Consider the following 20,299-nt stretch of genomic DNA (forward strand, 5'->3'; position numbering starts at 1 on the left):
ATGTTTTTAAATTACAACAACTAATTTTGGGGTAAGAGAATATGAGAAATGCTGAAACGTGCTTTTCTAATATCTGATAAACTGGGAAAACAGTTTTAAAATTGTCAAGACCAACAATTTTGCAGCCACATTGTAAGAAGTGAAGAACGGAGGGAGAAAAATTAGTGGGTTCTCTCCGGGTTCTCCGGCTTCCTCCCATCATCCAAAAACATGCACCTCAGGTCAGGTTACCTGGCGCCGCGCTAGTGGCAGCCTGCTGCAGCATCTCCCCCCTGAGAGCCCCCTGCTGTAGTGAAGACATTTCCCCTCCGGGATTAATAAAGTGAAATAAAAATTTTTTTTAAAAATGCAGGAAAATATTCAGGGTGGAAAGGTAAAAAAAAAAAAAAAGTAAGGAAAGAAAATGCAGAGAAATGAAAAGAAAGGTCAAAAATGTGAAGAGCAACATAAAAAAAAAAAAAAAAAAAAACAGACAAACTATTCGAGGTGTTTTTCTTTCTTTTAGTAAAGTGAGGATAGTCAAATTTAATGGGACATTCATACTTTGATTGCAAATGAAACCTCACACCTACAATTTCCCTGCAACCCTTCAGACAACATGTCACAATAATAAGAATAATTTCCATCCATTAAAAACTGGACTCAGACGTTCGTCCGGAGACCTTTTAGAATCAGAAACAGTATTATTCAGCAGCAGACGTCATTTCTATTAGTCTCTAACTGTTTCACAATATAATCTAGACGGCCAAAAATATGTGGACGGCCTCCACTCTCCTGGTTTCACTCTTTCCAGCGGAAGTTGAACAAATCCAACCGTTCTTCCCGAAAGGTGTCGGACGCCTGTTGAGGTCAAGTTCTTCCACAGAAAAATTGGGAAATGCATTTCTTTACGGGACCGGAAACAAACACGCAATAAAGCTGTTGTGTAAAAATATCACTGTATTTGTTGGACATTTAAGATTTTGCATTTATTGGAAGTGGAAGGTTTTCGTTCTCTCTGCGACTTTCAGCTACAAAGTCAACACACGGCCACATATTTATATTTTCAGCTATCCAACCTTTCGGGCATCTATTTTATTATATATCAAAAATACTCTGCCGAAGAAATATGTCTAACTATGTGTGTGAAGTTATAGAAAGACGCTAACGACAAGCTATTAAAGTCCCCTGGTTGTTGACTGTAAAGGAAAATGAATATATTTCGACGAGGTGACAATTTGGTTCTTCAGTTTGTTGTGAATTATAAATGTGTTTTTTGGTATTGTGTGATTTCTTTGGTAAAGACATAAAAATGCAATAGTTTGCGTCGAGCCTGAAAGCTTGAACCTTCACTATCCGCCTGTAGAGGACCTGGAGCTCCACATGTCCACATACTTTTGGCCAAATATCTGCTGCATATTGTGTATCACGCCGTTCTTACTCTTTATTGAGGAGAAATATTCTGATTCATTTAATTTCATCGTCTGCTGCATAATTTTTAAGAACATTTCTAACATTTGTATGTTTGGAAACATGGAGATCTCCGCTAACATTTAGAAAAAGAGTTCTCTTGAGTTTGAACATGTGAGGAAGCGTCCTGCAGGGTTCAGCGCTCACGTCCTCGATGTTTAAAGATCAGGAAGGAAAAGTTGGACTCGGTGGAACAAACTTCCGTGTTTTGTTTCGGCTTCGTTTGGATGTCGGGTTCTCAGGTCGGGCTGGAGTCTCCCCGGAGACGCCAGGACATCTTTGTCCTGCATGTTTTACAGCGCTCGCACCGACTTGCTGCTGCAGAACAGGACGGACGGCGCTGGATGAAGTCCAGTCGAGTCCGGTCACTCTGTAGGGAAGTGAACGAAGGTGATGGGAAACGCTCCCTTTCTGCTCGGCTCTGCTTCGATGTAGCCGACCTGAAACACAGAAGACAGTAAAACCTGACAAACTGCACCCTAGCAACAACTTAGCAACCACCTGTTTACTGCCCCCATCAGATGCAGAGAGGCGTTTTTCCTGTGTCGGGAGGTTTTCCTTCACTCACCGACCAGTCGCTGTCCTCGTCCCTCTCCACCACGATCACCTCCCCCTCGCGGAACGTCAGCTCGTCTGGATTATCAGCTGTACAGTTGTAGATGGCCCTCACCCTCTGAGGCCTCTGCTTCTGCACACACGAGTTATACTGATTACATTACATTACATTGACGCTTTTATCCAAAGCGACTTACAGCACACTGATGGTTCACCATCGGGAGCAATTTTAGGGTTCAGTGTCTTGCTCAAGGACACTTAGGCATGTGGACAGGAGGAGCTGGGATTGAACCACCAACCTTCGATGAGTGTGCAACCCACTCTACCGACTGAGCTACAGCCTCCCTGATTAAAGGTTGAACCAAGCTGCATGAGGAGAAAGAGAAGACAGCCGGACCGGGCTGCTTAAAGACTTACGGAGAAGGTGGTTCTGGGTTTGGGTGTTGGAGGATTTGGACTTTGAGGGGATCTGGAGTGACAACCTGCAACGGAGAACAAGAACTTCAGGATGATGGAAAAAAAAAAAAAAAAAAAAAAGTGATTTGTTTACGACGCGGTGACTTAAAAGACCGATCGCCGTCGAGCTCGACAGAAATAATGTTTTCATGCTCACCACGGCAGTCGTTTCTCTTTTTTACTCTCATTAAAGTCAACGCATGTGTGTGTGTGTGCGTGTGTGTGTACCTCGTTTGTCCATAGATGCCATTCTGACCGGAGGTCTCTGAGGAGGACGTTTCACTGATCTGAAATCAGAATGAATAAAGTCAAAAAGGTCCAGTTGGAGTTATTCCAAACAGAATCAAATCTGACCAATACAGAGCAGGTACCGACCAGTTCTGACTAGTTCTGACCAGTTCTGACCAGTTCTGACTAGTTCTGACCAGTTCTGACCAGTTCTGACCAGTTCTGACCAGTACATCCGGTACCTACACAGTGGGAGACTTGGGGGACTTGGGTCCCGGTGGTCTGCTGCTCTGGTGGCTGGGCACGGGTGGAGGGAGGGGCGGAGCTTTGTAGTGGGGTGCTGGTGGGATGGAGGGTGCTGGTGGGACTGGAGGTACTAGGGGGGCAGAGGGGAGTCCTGATGGTAGGGGAGGCAGAGGAGGGAGGGGGGTGTTCTTGGCTGACTTGGTCTCTAACATGCTGGACCTCTTGTTGACGGGAGGAGGAGGAGGAGGAGCCACTGGGAGCACTGGGGGAGCAAGAGACGAGAAAATAATTCTACGACAAAGAGACAAAACAACAAAGACACAAAACAAACCACAAAGAGACGAAACAACAGAAGACAGAGAGAGTTTGTCTCCTCATAACGGTGTTAGCTGTTTTACTTCGTCGTGGCAGCTTGGAGCTGACAGGAAGTGACACTCACCGTATATGGAGGAGTTCCTCTCGGGGGTTTGAGGGTTGGGGGGGTCGGAGGACGAACGCTGTCGTCCCACTGTTTCCATGGCAGCGGTTTTACTGTGACCTAATCCTGCAGGGACACGCAACACGGCCGAGTTTAAGTTCCTCAATCACAGTTAAAAGCTGCCACACCCTTCATTTTAAAATGTACACGACAAAACGCCTCCCCGATGACCTCTGACCTCTGTTTGGCACTCTGGGGGGCAGCGGGGGCGTCGGCCCCGGCGTCGGCAGGTTCAGGTCCAGCATGGTGCCGTAGGTCTCGTTGGTGATCATGGAGCTGGGGATCGGAGGCCTCTGTTTGTCCCGCGCCAGGAAGGCGGCGTCCCGGGCCAGCGCCGCCAGGTTGGGCTGCATGAGGGCGCTGCCGGGCACGAAGCAGCTGACCGGGCGCTCCTCCCGCCGGTTCGGGATGGGCTGCACAGGAAAAAACCACACGGGTACATCAGGAACGCCGGGGGGCGGAGCTTAACAGAGGACGTCTTCGTCGCACGAAACCAGCCCCACACACACCTTGTCCTCCATCTCGTCCTCGCTCTCGTCCAGGTCCTCGTTTTGGAGACGCCACTCGTACTCGACGTGAACGTGGACATTGAACTTCCCCGTCTGAGCCTGAGTCAGCTGGAACACAACGGCGAGATGCGTTACCAGACTTTTCCTGCACAGACACGCCGACGGTGAGACAATAACTGACTTAGCTTAGCCTAGCGTAGCTTTGTTTATCATAGCTTTGGTTAAATTAGTCAGTTTAAATGTTTTTAGTTTTTTTTACTTTACTGCTAAAAGTTTTGGTGTCATTCTGGTTGACTGGTTGATAAACAGCACAGTGCTAGTTTTGACTTAACGTAGCCTAGCCTAGCTTTAGCTTATTTTACTTTAGAGAGACAGGACTTCATATTTTTAATTTATCTTTTGCTGCATGTATAAAACGTGAAATCCAAAAACCGACAGTAGCTTCAGTGCTAACGAGAGAACAGAGAGCTCAGAGTTTATTTTCTGTAAACTGGCCTACACGTTAAAAGTCTCACCAGTTCTTCACACTCAGTGTGTCGCAGACGTTTCGCGATGTCCAACGCCGTCTCTCCCGCTTCGTTTGCTGTGGGGACAAATGGAAACGGAAACATTTTGAGAAACGACTAAATCTGCACGTCCAGATCTCTTCTAATCTTTAAATTGACCATATTAATGATTCAGGAGCAGAAAAAGTATCAATATTACAGATGCAATAAAACTATTGATTTTTTTGGTGTGTAAGTAAATTAAGTTTGTTTTAGAGGCACCCACAGGATTATAATATATATCAGAGCTTTGTGTGTAAAACTGACTGATATTTGAATGGAGTTTGGTGGAGATTGATCTTAGCTAAGGAAATACATCACTGATCATTATCGGTGTTCCCCTGCAGCTAACTGGTGTTAAATTCGCAGATATTTGAATGGAGTTTGGTCATTTAAATTAAAAGTATTCATCACGTCTACATCAGGAAACCGGAATCTACTCCGTAAAACGCCGTCTCCACCCTGACGGTGTTAGCGGATGTTTAAATGCTCCTGCTCTTACTGTTGGACACTGAAGCTTTTCCTCTCAGCAGCAGTTTGAGACACTCGCTGTTGTCCGTCAGGCAGCAGTAATGCAGCGCCGTGCTTCCTCTGGCCGTCTGCTTGTCCAGGTTACCACTGAAACACACGCCCGCTCATTACGACACATGCGAGGACGGACGGGCCCGTATGGAGACGGGGACGATGTTCAGCCGTTACCTGTTCTGGGCCAGGAAGTCGACGATGTGGAGCGAGTTTCTGTCGACCATTCGGACCGCCAGGTGGAGCACCGTCTCTCCAGGTTCCTGATAAAAAACAATGAACAAAACAATGCATCGAGGGAAGTCCATGGAAGCATCACTGAACGGTCCGAAGCGGGCGAAGGTACATAGGCCGAACATTTGTGGTTGGAAATCGTCAGTCAGAAGACCACAAATACGAGCAGAAAGTCTCTGAGACTGCTCGTGCTGCGTACGAATTTTAGGCTCGTCAGCTTTGCCAACTGTTTGCTAGCGTTGTCGGCGGTTTGTTAACTTGAGTTTAGCTATTAAGAGGTTTTTTTGTTTTTTTTATAAAGCAAAATTAGCTGTTCGTTAGCTTTATTAGCTGGTTGTCAGATTGCCAACACCGAGGTTTTGAGGTGTCTGATGGGAAAAACACTCGCCCGCCCAAAATCACTGCAAACCACCTGAACTGTGGCGCCGTGGCAACACGACAACACGCCTGCTCACAAGCAACAGGAGCAGTCTTGGAACTTACTGATGCACCTTCGGGTTAGTAATGTGCGCTCGTACGTGTTCGTTGGGCTGCAGGCTGGTCTCCATCAGGTCCACCCCCTCCGCGTACACCTGGATGAGAGACAGGATGTCTCTGCTTCTGACGGCCTCGTACAGAACCTGCAGTCTGGACGCGGCGTCGGCACACCGTCGCCGGGCGAAACGCTTCTCCGTGTACTTGGCCGTGATGTAGTCCTTCCTCATCTGCCTGGAAGACAGAGACATCGAGTTCCTAACACATCCTCTCAATCCTGCCTGCCTTCGCATCGTGTCTCTGAAAACCACCTACATGTCGCTGCTCGGATCCGGTTTGGTGACGTTTTGCGCCGCCAGGTCCGCCTCCATGATCTCGTTGAAGCTGGCGTTGCCGACGTTCTTTGCCAACTAAAACACAACAACAGCACAAAGAAGAAGCAAACACATCTTCCCGTTTCCTGCTTCGAGTGGCGAAAGCCTGTTTGGACATTTAACGCCGTCCAACACGACAGAGCTGCAGACAAAAAAAAAACAGTCTGAACTGCCTCGACGCTCTGATTTACGTGACTCCTCTGGGGACAGTGAAGGGGACTCACCAGCAGCTCAGAGGTTCCCAGGACGTCCAGGTCCAAACTCTGGATCCTGGAGTAGTGGACCCCCATCTCCCTGTGGATCCCAGAACACTCGATGCAGATCAGCACCCCGAGGTTCGTGGACAGCCAGGTGGGACCTGATTGGTGGGAAAGTATCACATTATTAATGGATCACCGGCTACAAGAAGCTGACCGAGCAAATGAGGTTGCCGAGGCCTCTAATGGATCGGGTCAGTCGGGTCGGACCTTTCAATGGATCGGATGTAGAATTCAAAAGTTGCTAAAAGTTATTCAAAAGTTTGTGACCAGTGGTAATAGTACAAGCAGTAGTACCGGTAGGAATAGTACAAGCAGTAGTACCAGTAGGAGTAGTACAAGCAGTAGTACCAGTGGGAGTAGTACAAGCAGTAGTACCGGTAGGAATAGTATAAGCAGTAGTACAAGCAGTAGTACCGGTGGGAGTAGTACAAGTAGTAGTACCGGTAGGAGTAGTACAAGCAGGAGTACCAGCGGGAGTAGTACAAGCAGTAGTACCAGTGGGAATAGTACAAGCAGTAGTACCAGTGGGAGTAGTACAAGCAGTAGTACCAGTGGTAGTTTCAGGTGCAGCATTAGCAACAGTTGAAGTTGTGGAATCGGTGTAACTGCGGTACTAGCAGTAGTAACGCTGACCTGCGGCTCCACAGTCGCAGCAGCCGTCGTTGCCGCTCATCCTCTTCACCTCTCCTACGATGGCTTTGGTCAGCTCCTGGACGATGTTGTTCTCTCCTTCGTCCTGGTCGCCTTTGAACGCCTTGTTCAGCGCCTCCTCTTTACTGTTCTGCAGCACCGACACCCAGCTGAAAGACACCGACTATGAGAGCTCACGCCAACACACCAACCGTCCAAGGACACGCCAACCGTCCAAGGACACACGCCAACCGTCCAAGGACACACCAACCGTCCAAGGACACACGCCAACCGTCCAAGGACACACCAACCATCAGAGGACACACCAACCGCCCAAGGACACACCAACACACCAACCATCAGAGGACACACCAGCCGCCCAAGGACACACCAACACACCAACCATCAGAGGACACACCAACCATCAGAGGACACACCAACCATCAGAGGACAAACTGTTACACCAACAAGTGAGCGGCTGAGGGAACACCTGCTGCTACTTACACCTGACACTCTGCCTCGTCCTCCGCCTGGAAGTGATAGGTTCGGTCGTCTGAGGGAGCGGGGGAGGGGGAGGACACAGACAGGAAGCAGATCAGATAAAAGCGTGCAGGGCTCGTTGTATTTCGACATGCGAGCAGGACGAATCTGCAGCGTACGTGAGAACAGGTCGAAGCTCTTCTTCTCGTCGGGATTCCTCTTCACCTGGCAGGTGAGCAGGTTGAGTTTGGCCGGAGGTCTGTTCGCCTGCGAGACAACGAGCAGGGAGGAAGGTGAGAGGACACCTGTTTTTTGAAACGGAATGCAACCACAGTACTGATGCTGGATTTCAGGTATATTTGGTACAGAAGTTCGTGTTCCCCAGATGATGAACCATAAGTATAGTTTATTAAAATAGCATCCGGAGCTAAATTACCGTAAGGCTTTACCTTTGATCAACATCACAATTAAAGTCCTGTTAGCAGCAGCTACTAAAACATAACTCGGAAATTTGGACTTTCCTGCTCCATATAGTGAAAACAAAACAAATTACCAGCAAAAAGTTCCTTTTGATTCTGAAAGCTGAAGCAGAGACAAAAGGTTTGAAAGCTCAGAGAGATTTAAAGCTGCCTCGATGACCCTCCTCCCAAAACAACCCTTCTGATCTAATGAGAGTCAGATTTGAGTCCAAACTCGTCCTCTTCCCACCCTTCTCTCTGTCATCCTTTTCCTTATGCTCTTCCTTCTCCTCCTCTTTCGCTTCCTCTGTCCTGCTTGGCCGTTTGACTCTTCGCGTACAAACTTCAAAATAACAAAACAAAAAAAACAAAAACAGAAGGAAGAAAAAAGGAAAAAATAAGAAGCTAGATTACAAAAAAATTAAAAAGGAGAAAAAAGCTGATGCAGATGATCAACCCATGAGGAGGCGTCTTGGTTGGACGTGCAGGTGGGGAGGGGTGAGGGGTGGTGGTGGTGGTGGTGGTGGTGGTGGGGGGGGGGGGGGGGGGGGGGGCTCGTCATGCAGGAGGGCCAACGGGTGAAGAGGATGTGGCGTCTTACCGTGCCGTGGCAGATGGTCAGGAAGCCGTTCCTCACCGAGCACTTCCTCTTCTGCCACACCTTCCTCAGCCTGAGGCAGAGACGCGTGGATTTCACGTTAAAGACGTTTTAAATGCGAAGTCCGACAGAATGACACATGTAACCACGGCAACCGTGGACAAATATAGCGACAGATGTCAAACGTTTGACGGATATAAAGAATTTAACACAAAATGTTGAAGACGAAAACTCGACTAAAATATTGTTCAGGAAATTGAGTAAAAAAAAGAAGATGAAGCTTTTTTAACAGTAAAGATCAAATCTAAATAAAACAAGAAGTGTACGCGTCAGCAGATTCTCCGTTCTCTCCCGAAGGATTGTGGGAGTTCACTCACCCCTCACTTCTCTTGTAAAGGACTCCGGAGCGTTCGGTGCCGTGAGCTTTGTTTCCCTGCAGCTGATGGAGGCTGTAACCTGCGTTCTGCTTCGCCTGAGAGTCCTGAAGGTAAATTCAATTCACACGTGAGCGTCAACACCTGAAAACCTCCCGGACACGTCCCGCGAACAAACAGGAAGCGAACGCGCGCCGATCACCTCTTTGTGCTCCGACTGCAGCGACGCCTTCAGGACGTCTCGGAGCTGAGTCAGCTGCTTCCTCTCTCCGTCCTGAGTCTGTTTAATCTGAAGACCAACAGGTGGATTTAAAGTTTACGGCCGTTTTTTTTAACGTTTGTTTTTCTGACTGTGATCGTTCAGACGACGCGTCCTCACCGCGGTCAGGTCGGTCGCCAGCTTCTCCACCGACGGTTTCAGACTCTCCACAGCTTTCAGTCCGTCCTGAAAAAAACTACAAAAATAATAAAAAAATTTAAAAAAAACACTTTAATGGGAAAAGTTTTTCCTCAAAAATAAATCAGCAAACAACCAAAATGATTGTCGTCAAGTCGTCATTGCTGTTAAATTGGCTGACGATTACATGATTACAAAATTAAACTTTAAATTGAAACGTTCTCTTGTTTTTTACGTGGAGTTATTGGATAATAAAGGACTTTTATTTTGGGGTTTTGGGCGACGTACTTGCACTGAGCGTGGAAATACTTGATTAGGTTCTGGAGGAAGTCGACACCTTTCTTCACCTTGATCTCGTTCACTTTCAGCAGATACTGCGGAGAGAAGACGACCAATCAGCTGTGAGTCGAATAAATAAGGACATTAGGAAATACAAAGAAACAGGAACTCGTCCAATAAAATCTGACTTCCTGCTTCCTTTCAAAATAACACAGCTCACTGCAGCGGTTTTGAATGAGTCACCATCCAATCACATCACTGGCCCCGCCTCGTTTGTCTTGATTGACAAGACAAATAAAGGAAATGAAATGTTGTGAGATGAATAACAGTTTTCCGTTCAAACTGTATTTCAAACTGCAGCCACACGAACGCGACCTCTGACCTCTGACCTCTGACCTCACCTCACACATCTGCAGCTGGAAGAGTCGTCTCTCCTTCTCCATCTCCTCGGCGATTTCTCCGCCGCTGAACTCCGTGCGAATCATCCCGTGCTGCTTGGCGTGCTCCCTCTTCTCCTTCTCGATCTTCGCTCTGCAGGGGTCAAAGGTCGAGTTGAAATGTCATCCCGTCTGTAGTTCTTACGGCGTCGGGCGTCTTAAATACGAACGATTTCTGACGGCATTTCCTCCCAAACGCGACAAACTGAGTCTCCGAGAGAAGTACGGAAGCTACGATCGTTTGAATTGATCTGTTATCGCAAATTATAAAACAGCTTCTTTCTCCTGGTAAGTTACAAAAAACAACAATTGATCATTATTTAACTTTATTAAAACGTTTTTCTGTTTTCATATTTAAAGGATCATAAGTGTTGCAGACATTAGTGTGTTTTGTTTTTCTTACAGCTTCGTCTCGTAATCCTTCCAGGCTTTATCGAACGGCTTCTTCAGATCCTGCAGAAGCAGTGACACACACACACACACACACACACACACACACACACACAGACACACACACACACACACACGCACGCACGCACGCACGCACACACACACACACACACACACACACACACACACACACACACACACACACAGAGAGGACTTTGACCGGTGAGTCTCCCTGGAAATATTTCAAGAAGATAACATATGTGTGTGTGTGTGTGTGTGTGTGTGTGTGTGTGTGTGTGTGTGTGTGCGTGTGTGTGTGTGAGTGTGTGTGTGTGTGTGTAAACAACTGTTTAATAAAGCAAGCGTGCTGGAAAAAGTGCCCATATTTGGTCGAGCTGAGGAGAAGCGAGGGGGTGGATCTAAGGACACTAGGCCCCGCCCACCTACAACGGACACCTGACTGCACCACAGGCCTGTCAATCAAAGCAGCCCCGCCCTCCAAACATATCTGTGTTTGAGGCCTAATATCTAATGAATGATTAATTATTTCCAGACTGATGAGAAGGAGTTTATCTAACAATTTACTCACTTTGTGTTTCAGGAGAGAACTTGATGCTTTTTGAATGGGAGTCTATTGAAGCCCCTAGTGGCCCTCAGTGGTATTACACTTTAACGACAACCGTTTTTACATCTGGTCTATAATCGTACTTAATATTGAAGGACCTTTGGGAGGTCGAGTTACAACCAAACTATTCTGCAATGGAAATGTTGAATTTTCTTGGAAATCAGTAAAGAAAAGAATTAAAGAAAATGAAAACACACGAACCCCTTTGACGCCCTTCAGGTCTCCCTTCAGCAGGCTGTCCAGCGGGAACGTGATGATGTTGTTCATGTTCTGCAGCTGCAAACAAGACAAAAGTCAAACGTATAAATGCGTGTTTTAATATCCTCCGAGTCTGACAGGGTTTACTGAAGAGTTTCCTCACCAGGTTTTTGAAGAGCGACGTCAGCTCTTTGGTGAAGACGGCGAACTTGAGGAAGGCGCAGCCGACCTCGGCGTCCTCCCGGCTCTCGCAGTTGTCCCCGAACTTCTCCACCGCCTGGATGTACTGATCCTCGTTGTCCACGTGAGCTGCGACACAAATCCATCGGTAAGATTTGTTATTCTGGAATCTTGATTTTTGTATAAATTCATTTTCAGGTCGATCGGATCAGAAAACAACCGATCGACGGATCAACCCGAGGAAAAAACTGAAGTAGAGAATTCATGTTATTTATGTAAATACAAATAAAACAAAGTGAATCATAACAAATAATATTGAAAATACCTAAATAAATAATACGTAACGAGACAACAACAATCAACTGGAAGAAAAGGAACATTATATTAATAAAATAAAGAAACTATAGTGAATAAATATACAATAAAATAAACAATAATAATGGTTAATAAAAAAACAACAACTAGATTAATCATAATGAATAATAGTAATAATAATACTAAATTACACTTGAATAAAAATAAGGACTAAATAATAAATAAATCGGATTAAATGAAAAACCAATAATTACTTTATAGTTAATAATGATTGAGCTGCAGTTAAAATGAAGGAAGGCTTGAGAAATATCTTTGTGTCCGATGTTATTTTCAATCTCAGCTGAAAACGTATCTTCAGAAATGATTTATTGCCTTTATTTATTGATCTACACGTAGCTGATTCTTCGCCAGGAAATCTTCCAGTTCTGAAGAGTCATCGGCCGAAGTGGATCAAACGTTTGTGTTGGTGTCCACCGACAGGTACATTAAAAAAGTCGAGGACTTCCTGTCACTGTTCGCCATAAACTGAATATTCTGTGTTTGTTCTGAGCGCGCTCAGTCGGCCTCCTCTCATGAGTCAGTTTACAGACAGACCAGAAGTGCAGGTGGGCGTCTCTCCCTCGGCATGCTGGGACAGGAAGCAGTATGACAGGAATGCTTTGGAGGTGAGACTCGACAGCCTGAACGCAAAACCCACCGATCTGAACCAACAACAAAACGGGCCGCAGACACACACATGCACGCACGCACACACACACACACACACACACACACACGCACACAAACACAAACACACACAAACACTCTGGGCTTTTATTTAGGCGGTTTGAGCCCGAGCAGACAGACAGGAAGTGAAAGACTTTGTGGTGAGACGTGTTTGTGTTTCTGCAGATAAAAACACTCTCTCACCCAGACCGGACGTGCTGATGGCCTTCACCGACTTCTTTATCTTGTAGAGAACCGATCGGTCCACGTCCAGCGCCTGAGGGCGACAAAAGGGTCAGCGCTCAGATCGGAGGTTACCGTGGCAACAAAACACTGCAGAACAAAGCACGGAAACATCAGCAGTAAAATGTACCAAAGTGTGTTTCAAATATATTTATACGCGTTTAATGAAGCTGCAACGATCAGTCGACTTAAACATGATGATGAATAATTATTTTTATTTTTTTTATAAATAATGTTGAAATCTAGAAGTGTTACCGAAGGGGACGTCTGTGCACAGTTTGAGTTGGAAACTTAATTAAACCACCACAAAGCTTTAATGTGGGCGGGACAAGGGGCGGGGCCTTTTCACAAAGTATCCAACTCCCAGTCATGAAACCAAGGTTGAAGCAGAAGTGTCTTCAGCTGCAATACCAGCGAGTGCCACTAGAGGTCGGCTCCAAAAAGCCTCCGGCTCCATAGACTCCCATTCAACTTCTCTCATCAAATCCAAAGTGAATAAAATGTGTCCATCAGTTATCTCGGTGTTGTTAGCTAAAGTCACTCCTTCTTATTAGTTTTCTGGAGGTCCATCTGAAAATAATCCCTCATTCATTAGAAAAGAAGATTCAAGAAGACCTGTTTTTGGGGGCGTGTCTGTTTGATTGACAGGCCTGTGGTGCAGTCAGGTTACAGCTATCGGTGGGCGGGACGTAGTATCGTCAGGTTTCCAATATGATCGGTCAGATCCACCGCTGGCTCCTCCCCCAGCTCGTCCAAATATGGTCACTTCCTGCTCTTAACTGCTCCGAACTAGCAAAGATGGCGACGGACAGAATCTGAACTGGAGGATTCATAATGTTCACAAACCAACGATGACATCACTGATGGTTGATGACATCACTGATGGATGGTGACATCACTGCTGGTTGCCGCTCGGTGCCAAAATGAAATGCAGTCTGCCAAAAGTACCAGGATGTCCGGCTACATACGGTCGTATCTTTCTAGCCTGCATGCTGCTCTGGTGGTTCTGACCCACAATCCTCTGCAGTGGAAGATGCGTCACACGGACTGAGCCAACGAGAGAGGAAGAGGAAGAGGAAGAAGATGACAACGACATAGAAGACGGAGACGCGTCGGCCATCTTTGTTTCCAGATCCACTAAAGAAGCCTGAAAATCCTCTGAAACCTTCTGAGTCTCAACGAAACCTTTAAAAGTCTAAATCAGTTCGTTCGTTTCAACCTCTGATTGTTGATAGATTCATGAGAGACATGAGAACATGTGGAACTATGTTGTGTGTGGAATATGTTGGCATGTTAACATTGACCATAGTGAATAGTATTATATATATATATATATATATATATGTATATATATATATATGTGTGTGTAATACTATATTGTGTACTGACATCATATTCCATTCTGCTGTATGCAGATTTTTTTTCTTTCTGAAGACGGGAATCGATTCACCCTGCGATGCTGAATCTTCACATCAGGAAGTGAAACTATCGGGATGGAAATCAGCTATTCACACTGCACGCCGCGGCACAGCGGACGTCCCATGTCACAGTCACAGTCTGACACAGTCGGCAGGTTGGTTACTCGGGTCACCTGACAGACGTGTTCTCCCGCCCACCTCGGTGACTCACACCGGGAAACATGCAGACGGTCCGGCAGTCCTGAAAACTACAAGACCGGCTTGCCGTTCAAAATCAAGTTTAAATCTCTGCAGGGTTTTGCGAGGAGGCAGAAACAGGTGAACGCAGGTGTTTCAAACGACGACTACAAACACTTCAGACGCACAAAACTACAAAATAAAAATCGTGCGACTTTCTGAGAACATCATAATTCCACCGTCATCATGATGCCCTTTCAGAATAAACCTCCAGAGAACCGGACGGTTCAGAAGCTGCCCGAGAATCGGACTGATTTTAAGTTTTCCTTCAGTACCCCAGTGAGCAGGGAGGTTTCTCTGAACTCCCATGATGCACTGCAGACGGGAGCCGCTCACAAACACTTCGGCTGCTGTTATTGGTGCAAAAGTGACAAAATGTGACCTCAGTGAGCCGTTTACATCCGAGCGTGTGCACAACAACAGCTTCAGCCCAGCTGGACGTTCACGACATCACTATATTTGTTTTAAATACTTTCTACTGTTTTTGTGTGGCCAAACTGGGAGTTGATCTCATGTTGACTGTAATTATTATAATAATGACTGAAGTTGATGATTTATTGGTGTTTAAAAACACTCAAAGCAGCTTCGACTCGTCTCATGACGGGCGAGCCGAGACACGACCGAAGCAGAGCTGAAGAAGCGCTTCGAAAACTGGTCCGAGAACAGATTTAAAAATGGATCGGAGAGGAGGAGAGAGAAAGGGAGAAAGGGAGAAAGGGAGGGGAGATGAAAGCCAAAAGGAGGTGAAGAGGAGGGATTTAGCCGAGACGCACATTAGAGACAGAAGGAGGGACGGAGTGAGACGGGTCTTGTTGGGACTCGATCAGACGGGCGAGGCTTTCGCCGTCGCCTCGGGTCTGCTGGGCGGGAACGTCCCAGCATGCAACAGGAAGAAGAGGAGGAGGAGGAGGTCATGATGAAAAGTCCAGATTTCACTCATCTTATTGAATCATTCAGCGCGAGTACATTTTAAAAGTGAACTGTGAAAACCTGTGATCTGACTCGGGACCTTTCATGGACCTTTAAGGACCTTTTAGTGACCTGAAACAAATATTCAGGAAACACCTCCAGCAGCACCAGTGAGAATTCTGTCTCTTAACTTCACTATGCAGCTCTTCGACCAGTGACCTTTCACCTTTCAGCTGCCGCTTCCTCCCAAAACTTCTTTGGTTACCAAATCTGCCTCATCATCACTGCGTTGCAAAACAAAAAGAGGCAGTTCAGCTCTGAGCTCTTACAACACGCCGAGAGTCAACTGTTACGGCAGGAAGTGAGTCTCTCTGTTCCTCTTTCTAACGCGTTGCTGTTTCTGCCTGGAAAAAGGAAGAGAGGGTAAAAACACAGCTGCACATTCATTAAACAAACACATCTGCACATTTACCAAACAAATAAAGCTGCACATTCATTAAACAAACAGCTGCATGTTTACCAAACAAGTAAAGCTGCATGTTTACCAAACAAACACATCTGCACATTTAACAAACAAACACACCTGGAATTACAACATGTTTACTGAATAATCACCAAAATTCCCCGTTTTAATCACAGGAAGTGGCAACAAAACAGGTTGAAGAAAATAGGTTACTATTACTAATATTAATAATAACAACAATAATGGGATTTTGTGCCTTTTCATGGTCAGCAGAAGCCGGTTTAACCACCTTATTCAACTCAACACATCTCACAGTTTGGGCCCCTCAGTGTGTGTGTGTGTGTGTGTGTGTGTGTGTGTGTGTGTGTGTGTGTGTTTCCTCACCTCCTCCAGAGCCGCCACCGCGTTCCTGCAGTGGGACATCCGGGTGGTGAAGCTGGAGGTGGTCGGAGCCTTGTAGTCCTCATTAGTCTCCGAGATAAACTCCGTCACGCTGATGAGCTCCGGCATCGTGAAGTCCCGACACAACGCAAACCGTCCCGACGCACAAAAACACCCTCACAACGACACACAAGTCAGCCCCGCAGGTGGAGCAGCCACACCTGCACGCCTCCAACTGGTCACAAAGATCCTCTGCTGGTTCCTGGACGCGCTCCTCCGCACAGCTGAAGCTCAAATCACATGGTTTTTTTTAAGAAGTTCGGTTTCCATGTTGGTTCCGCGGAGGTGAAGCACCGACAGCCTCCGTCACATTCCTCCGTCCTGCTGCTGCTTCACCTGAGGAAACACCGAGGCGGGGCGGAGACACAAAGACTGGGCCGCGTGCGAGAGGGATCACTCCGCTGCGTTTTCCAGGAACCAGGAACCACAGGAACACGCAGCGAGGCGTGATTTCAGGCCACGCCCACGATGTTATTATCGATATGACACTTGAACAGGAGTGTGATTAAAATATAGGGAAAAAACCTTATTCATCTTTTTTTGTATTTAGCTTTTTATTTATTAATTTCAAACTTTAAAAGTTGTCAAACATTTAAAGTGTGTTAGAGACACAGTGAAATAAATACTTACACCTCGGTGCCCCGGCACTTAAAGACACAAAGGAAGTATTTATTTACAAAATATTTTTCCAAAAGTGATATTTATACATTTAAACTACGTATAAAATATAATATGAAATACTGCAGATATAAAAAGTAGCTTCAGGCATTGTTATAAAAGGACCTGCAGATACAAAAAGTAGCTTCAGGCATTGTTATAAAAGGACTGAAGGTGAATCTCAGGTAAAGAGAAGCTTTGATGCTTTTTGTGACGTTGCTGCCACCTAGTGGAAACAACTGAGATTACAACGACTGAGTCACGAAATTACGACGATAAAACAATATCAGTAAATCACAGAAACAAACACTCAGTGGTGGTAAGTAACTGAGTATGTGTACTCCAATACTGCGCAGTTTAGAGGTACTTGTACTTTACGTGAGTATTTCCATGTGATGCTTCCTTCATCCTGTAAAAAATTTCCCCTCGGGGATTAATAAAGTAAATACCTACCTACCTACCTTACATAGTACATAACATACATAACACATGCATGTGAACTACAGATGGAGGGAAGTGATGTGATATGTGGACAGACAGAACATAAAGACAAGTGATGAACACTGTTTGGTTTTCTACAACAGAAGTGAGCTTCATCGAGTGCAAACTGCAAACAGAAAAAAACATGCAGGTGCTGTTGAATTTGAACTGTTGAGACCAAAGATTGGATATAAAACTACAGTCTGAAAGCAGTTGATGCAGTCTAACAGGGTGAACAACAGCAGGTGGTGTTGCAGCTCAAGACACTTCTGCATCGGAAGCATTTTTCAGAAAAGGAAGCTACGAACTCGGAAGTGTCGGAAGTGTCTTAAACTGCATCAACTGCTTTCAACTTTTATATCCTTGTTGGTAAATTAATGTCATATTGAATCGCCAGATCTTTATGATGCAGCTGATAAGGAGTTATGATGTCTGTTAATGTTAAATCTTTATTCCAAAGGTCTGAAGGATCAGATTTCCTGGAAGAAGACTTCAGTCTGAAGAAGTCAGAGAGCTGAGAGACGTCTGAACTCGTCCTGCTGTCCGCTCCATGTTTCTTCTTTCTCTGCTCGGTTTCCATCTTAAAGCTGCTGATGAACTTCTTCACTCGCCGGCTTCACGACGATTATTTCCTCCATCAGAAGGTAACAAACAGTTTCCATCTTCATCTGATAGGTTTTTGACATGGAACCGGTCCAATCAATAAAAATGGCGTCGCTGTCTGTCAGATCAACGCTGACTCTTCTGAAGCAGCTCCTGAACTTTTAAACCCAGCTCAGTTTTCCTGAACTCGTTCTGTGTTTTCTGTTGCGACCGCATGAAGAGTCGACATGTTCAGTAACTTTGAAACCGTCGATCATTTTAACGGCCCGTGTGATTCAGTTAGTGGGGAGCGTTCACTGTCCGGTCTGACGTTGTTCACAGCTGGACTGGTTGGTTATTAACAGGTAATAAAGTCATCAAATATGTGACAGTCAGTCAGAGATCTTTGAAAATGTTCACAGTGAGGAGGAAACAGAAACACATTCAATTCTCTTTCTGGAATAACGGAGCATGTTTTTCACATCATGTCTGCATCATGTGTTCAGAAACATGTTTTATATTCTCACTGTCTCACTGATGAATGTTTTGCTGTAGATGATGTGGGATTCATAAAAAAACAACAAGGTTCAAAGTTTTTTTATTGCAGCTATAAAATGATAAAACCTTCTGTGATGACATCGTTATCATCCATCAATGATTAAACAGCAAAGACATCAAATACGACACGACTACAGAAACAGTTTAAAAAGATGTTTTTCACTGAGGTCATATTTCAACATCAGCGACTCTTAGAAACTACAGCTGTGTTGAATGTTTTCATGGATCTGTTCAGACTCTCTCAGCTCTTTGTTGAGCTTCAACACAGATGGAGGCGTCGCTGAAAAACAGCCTCAGCTCTTCCAAATGGAGCAGATTTTACAAGTCAAAGAAAATATGAACTTTTAGAGAAAAGTTACAGCCTGTTTAGGTTTAATACTTTTACAGACTCTCTGTTCTTTACTTCTTTCATGTAGCAGATAGAAATATTCACATTTATCTTTGGACTCTGAGATATTTTATTTTCTTGTGATCTGAGTTGAACTCTGGTTTTCTGTCATCTTGAAGTTTCCAGACTTTGACAGTGAGGTTCTGAGAGGATGACGAAGACGTCAGACTGATGATGAAGCAGAATCAGCAGCAGCTTCTCTCTCTGTGTTTCCTCTGCAGGTGAAGGTAGAACGACTCTGTGACGGGATCTGAATTCACCTGGTGAGGATTTCATTCACTTCTGCCTGAATTCATCACATCACCTCCTTTAAACAAGTGAAATATAACTTTTAGCAGGTAGATCAGAAAAACACACCTGGACAGAAATGAAGAGAGTTCATGTTGTTTCCTAACATCCATCCTCAGTGGAAATCTGAACAGGATCTGAACTGTGTTTACTTTGGCGCCCTCTGGTGGTGGAATCCAGAGTGACAATGTTGTAGTGTGAATGTTGTTGTACGTACTGAGCAGGTTGTTGTGTTTGTGTGAAGCTGTGGGCTCTGCTATGGATCAGTGGGAGGACAGAGAGGACGGAGTCCGTCCCTCTAAAACCACTCTGTGTGGGGAACATGAGAGCCGGACCGAAGCTCAGAGGTGAGACGACCGTCTCTAACTGTCCACGACTCTTCTCCACGTCACAGCTCAGCACTCACATCACTGCACCATCATTATTCTCACTCAGAGCTCTGTGTGTTCTGTTGAAGAACAAAGCAGCAGCTCAGACCTGCTGGACATGGACCTGGACATGGACCTGGACATGGACATGGACCTTTACATGCACCCAGCTGTGTGTCCATGAAGAGTGACTGGTCTGTGGGAAGATTTATTGACTTCAAAGATGGACACCAGTCTGTTAAACAAAGGTAAAAATGTTTAAAGTTTGTCTTTTGGTTTCAAACCCTCCTGATGTCATAACGTCTTTGTGTTGAACTTATTATTCACCTCGATAGAAGATTGGAGACATCTGGAGAGACAGTTGGCAGCTTGGACAGATGATCTCAGGCAGTTGAATCTGTATGTTCGTTGAAAGGAACCAAACTGTCTTCACACAGAGACTCAGAAGGAAATCTGTTCAGGGAGCTGGAGAGGAGGAAGAGTTGTCTGTAACAAGTAACCCTGCATGACGTGGTCCTACAGTCAGAAACCTCAGAGCAGGCCATCATGTTTGAGCTGACAGTGAAGATCAAATTAAAGAGGCCCACAAGAAGAAAATGGTCAAAGATCACAGGGGTGGGATCACCTCAGCTCAGAGGATCAAAGGACGTCAGACTCAGATTCTTTAGTCTCTTTAGTTCAGCAATGCCAGTTTGTTGGAACTGCAGGTTCATGGAAACACACTGGATGTATTCATGTTTCTGTTAGCGTCCAACAAAACACACAATCTGCAGGGTTAAAACTGAAAGCTACACATCTCTGTTTCCATCAGGATCCTTCAGCAGGAACCAGATTCTCCTGAACCCAGCTGTGTGTCCATGAAGAGTGACCG

The 20,299-nt window shown here is 45.5% G+C and overlaps 1 protein-coding gene and 1 long non-coding RNA gene across 2 annotated transcripts; one reads left to right on the forward strand and one right to left on the reverse strand.

The window, feature by feature from the left end:
• Positions 1-306: 306 nt before the first annotated feature.
• asap2b (ArfGAP with SH3 domain, ankyrin repeat and PH domain 2b) lies at positions 307-16,613 on the reverse strand. The gene is made up of 28 exons (XM_069172570.1): positions 16,051-16,613; positions 12,601-12,673; positions 11,360-11,505; positions 11,200-11,274; positions 10,387-10,436; positions 9,948-10,077; positions 9,556-9,641; positions 9,250-9,325; positions 9,073-9,159; positions 8,874-8,977; positions 8,500-8,569; positions 7,620-7,707; positions 7,465-7,513; positions 6,964-7,130; positions 6,295-6,428; positions 6,012-6,106; positions 5,741-5,930; positions 5,166-5,251; positions 4,969-5,084; positions 4,437-4,504; positions 3,922-4,029; positions 3,591-3,825; positions 3,374-3,478; positions 2,935-3,196; positions 2,689-2,747; positions 2,422-2,486; positions 2,018-2,137; positions 307-1,889 (listed from the first exon to the last, which is right to left on the reverse strand). The coding sequence occupies exons 1-28, from the start codon at positions 16,174-16,176 to the stop codon at positions 1,815-1,817; spliced, it is 3,045 nt and encodes a 1,014-aa protein (XP_069028671.1). The 5' UTR covers positions 16,177-16,613; the 3' UTR covers positions 307-1,814.
• Positions 16,614-18,830: 2,217 nt separating this feature from the next.
• LOC138212278 (uncharacterized) lies at positions 18,831-19,407 on the forward strand. Its single transcript, XR_011179424.1, has 2 exons — positions 18,831-19,035; positions 19,305-19,407. It is a non-coding gene; the product is annotated as an uncharacterized lncRNA (long non-coding RNA).
• The last annotated feature ends 892 nt before the right edge of the window (positions 19,408-20,299 follow it).

The sequence above is a fragment of the Embiotoca jacksoni genome, unplaced genomic scaffold, assembly GCF_022577435.1.
Source record: "Embiotoca jacksoni isolate LCO1_2020_lvr unplaced genomic scaffold, fEmbJac1.0.p SCAF_54, whole genome shotgun sequence".
In the NCBI taxonomy this organism is placed as follows: Eukaryota; Metazoa; Chordata; class Actinopteri; family Embiotocidae; genus Embiotoca; species Embiotoca jacksoni.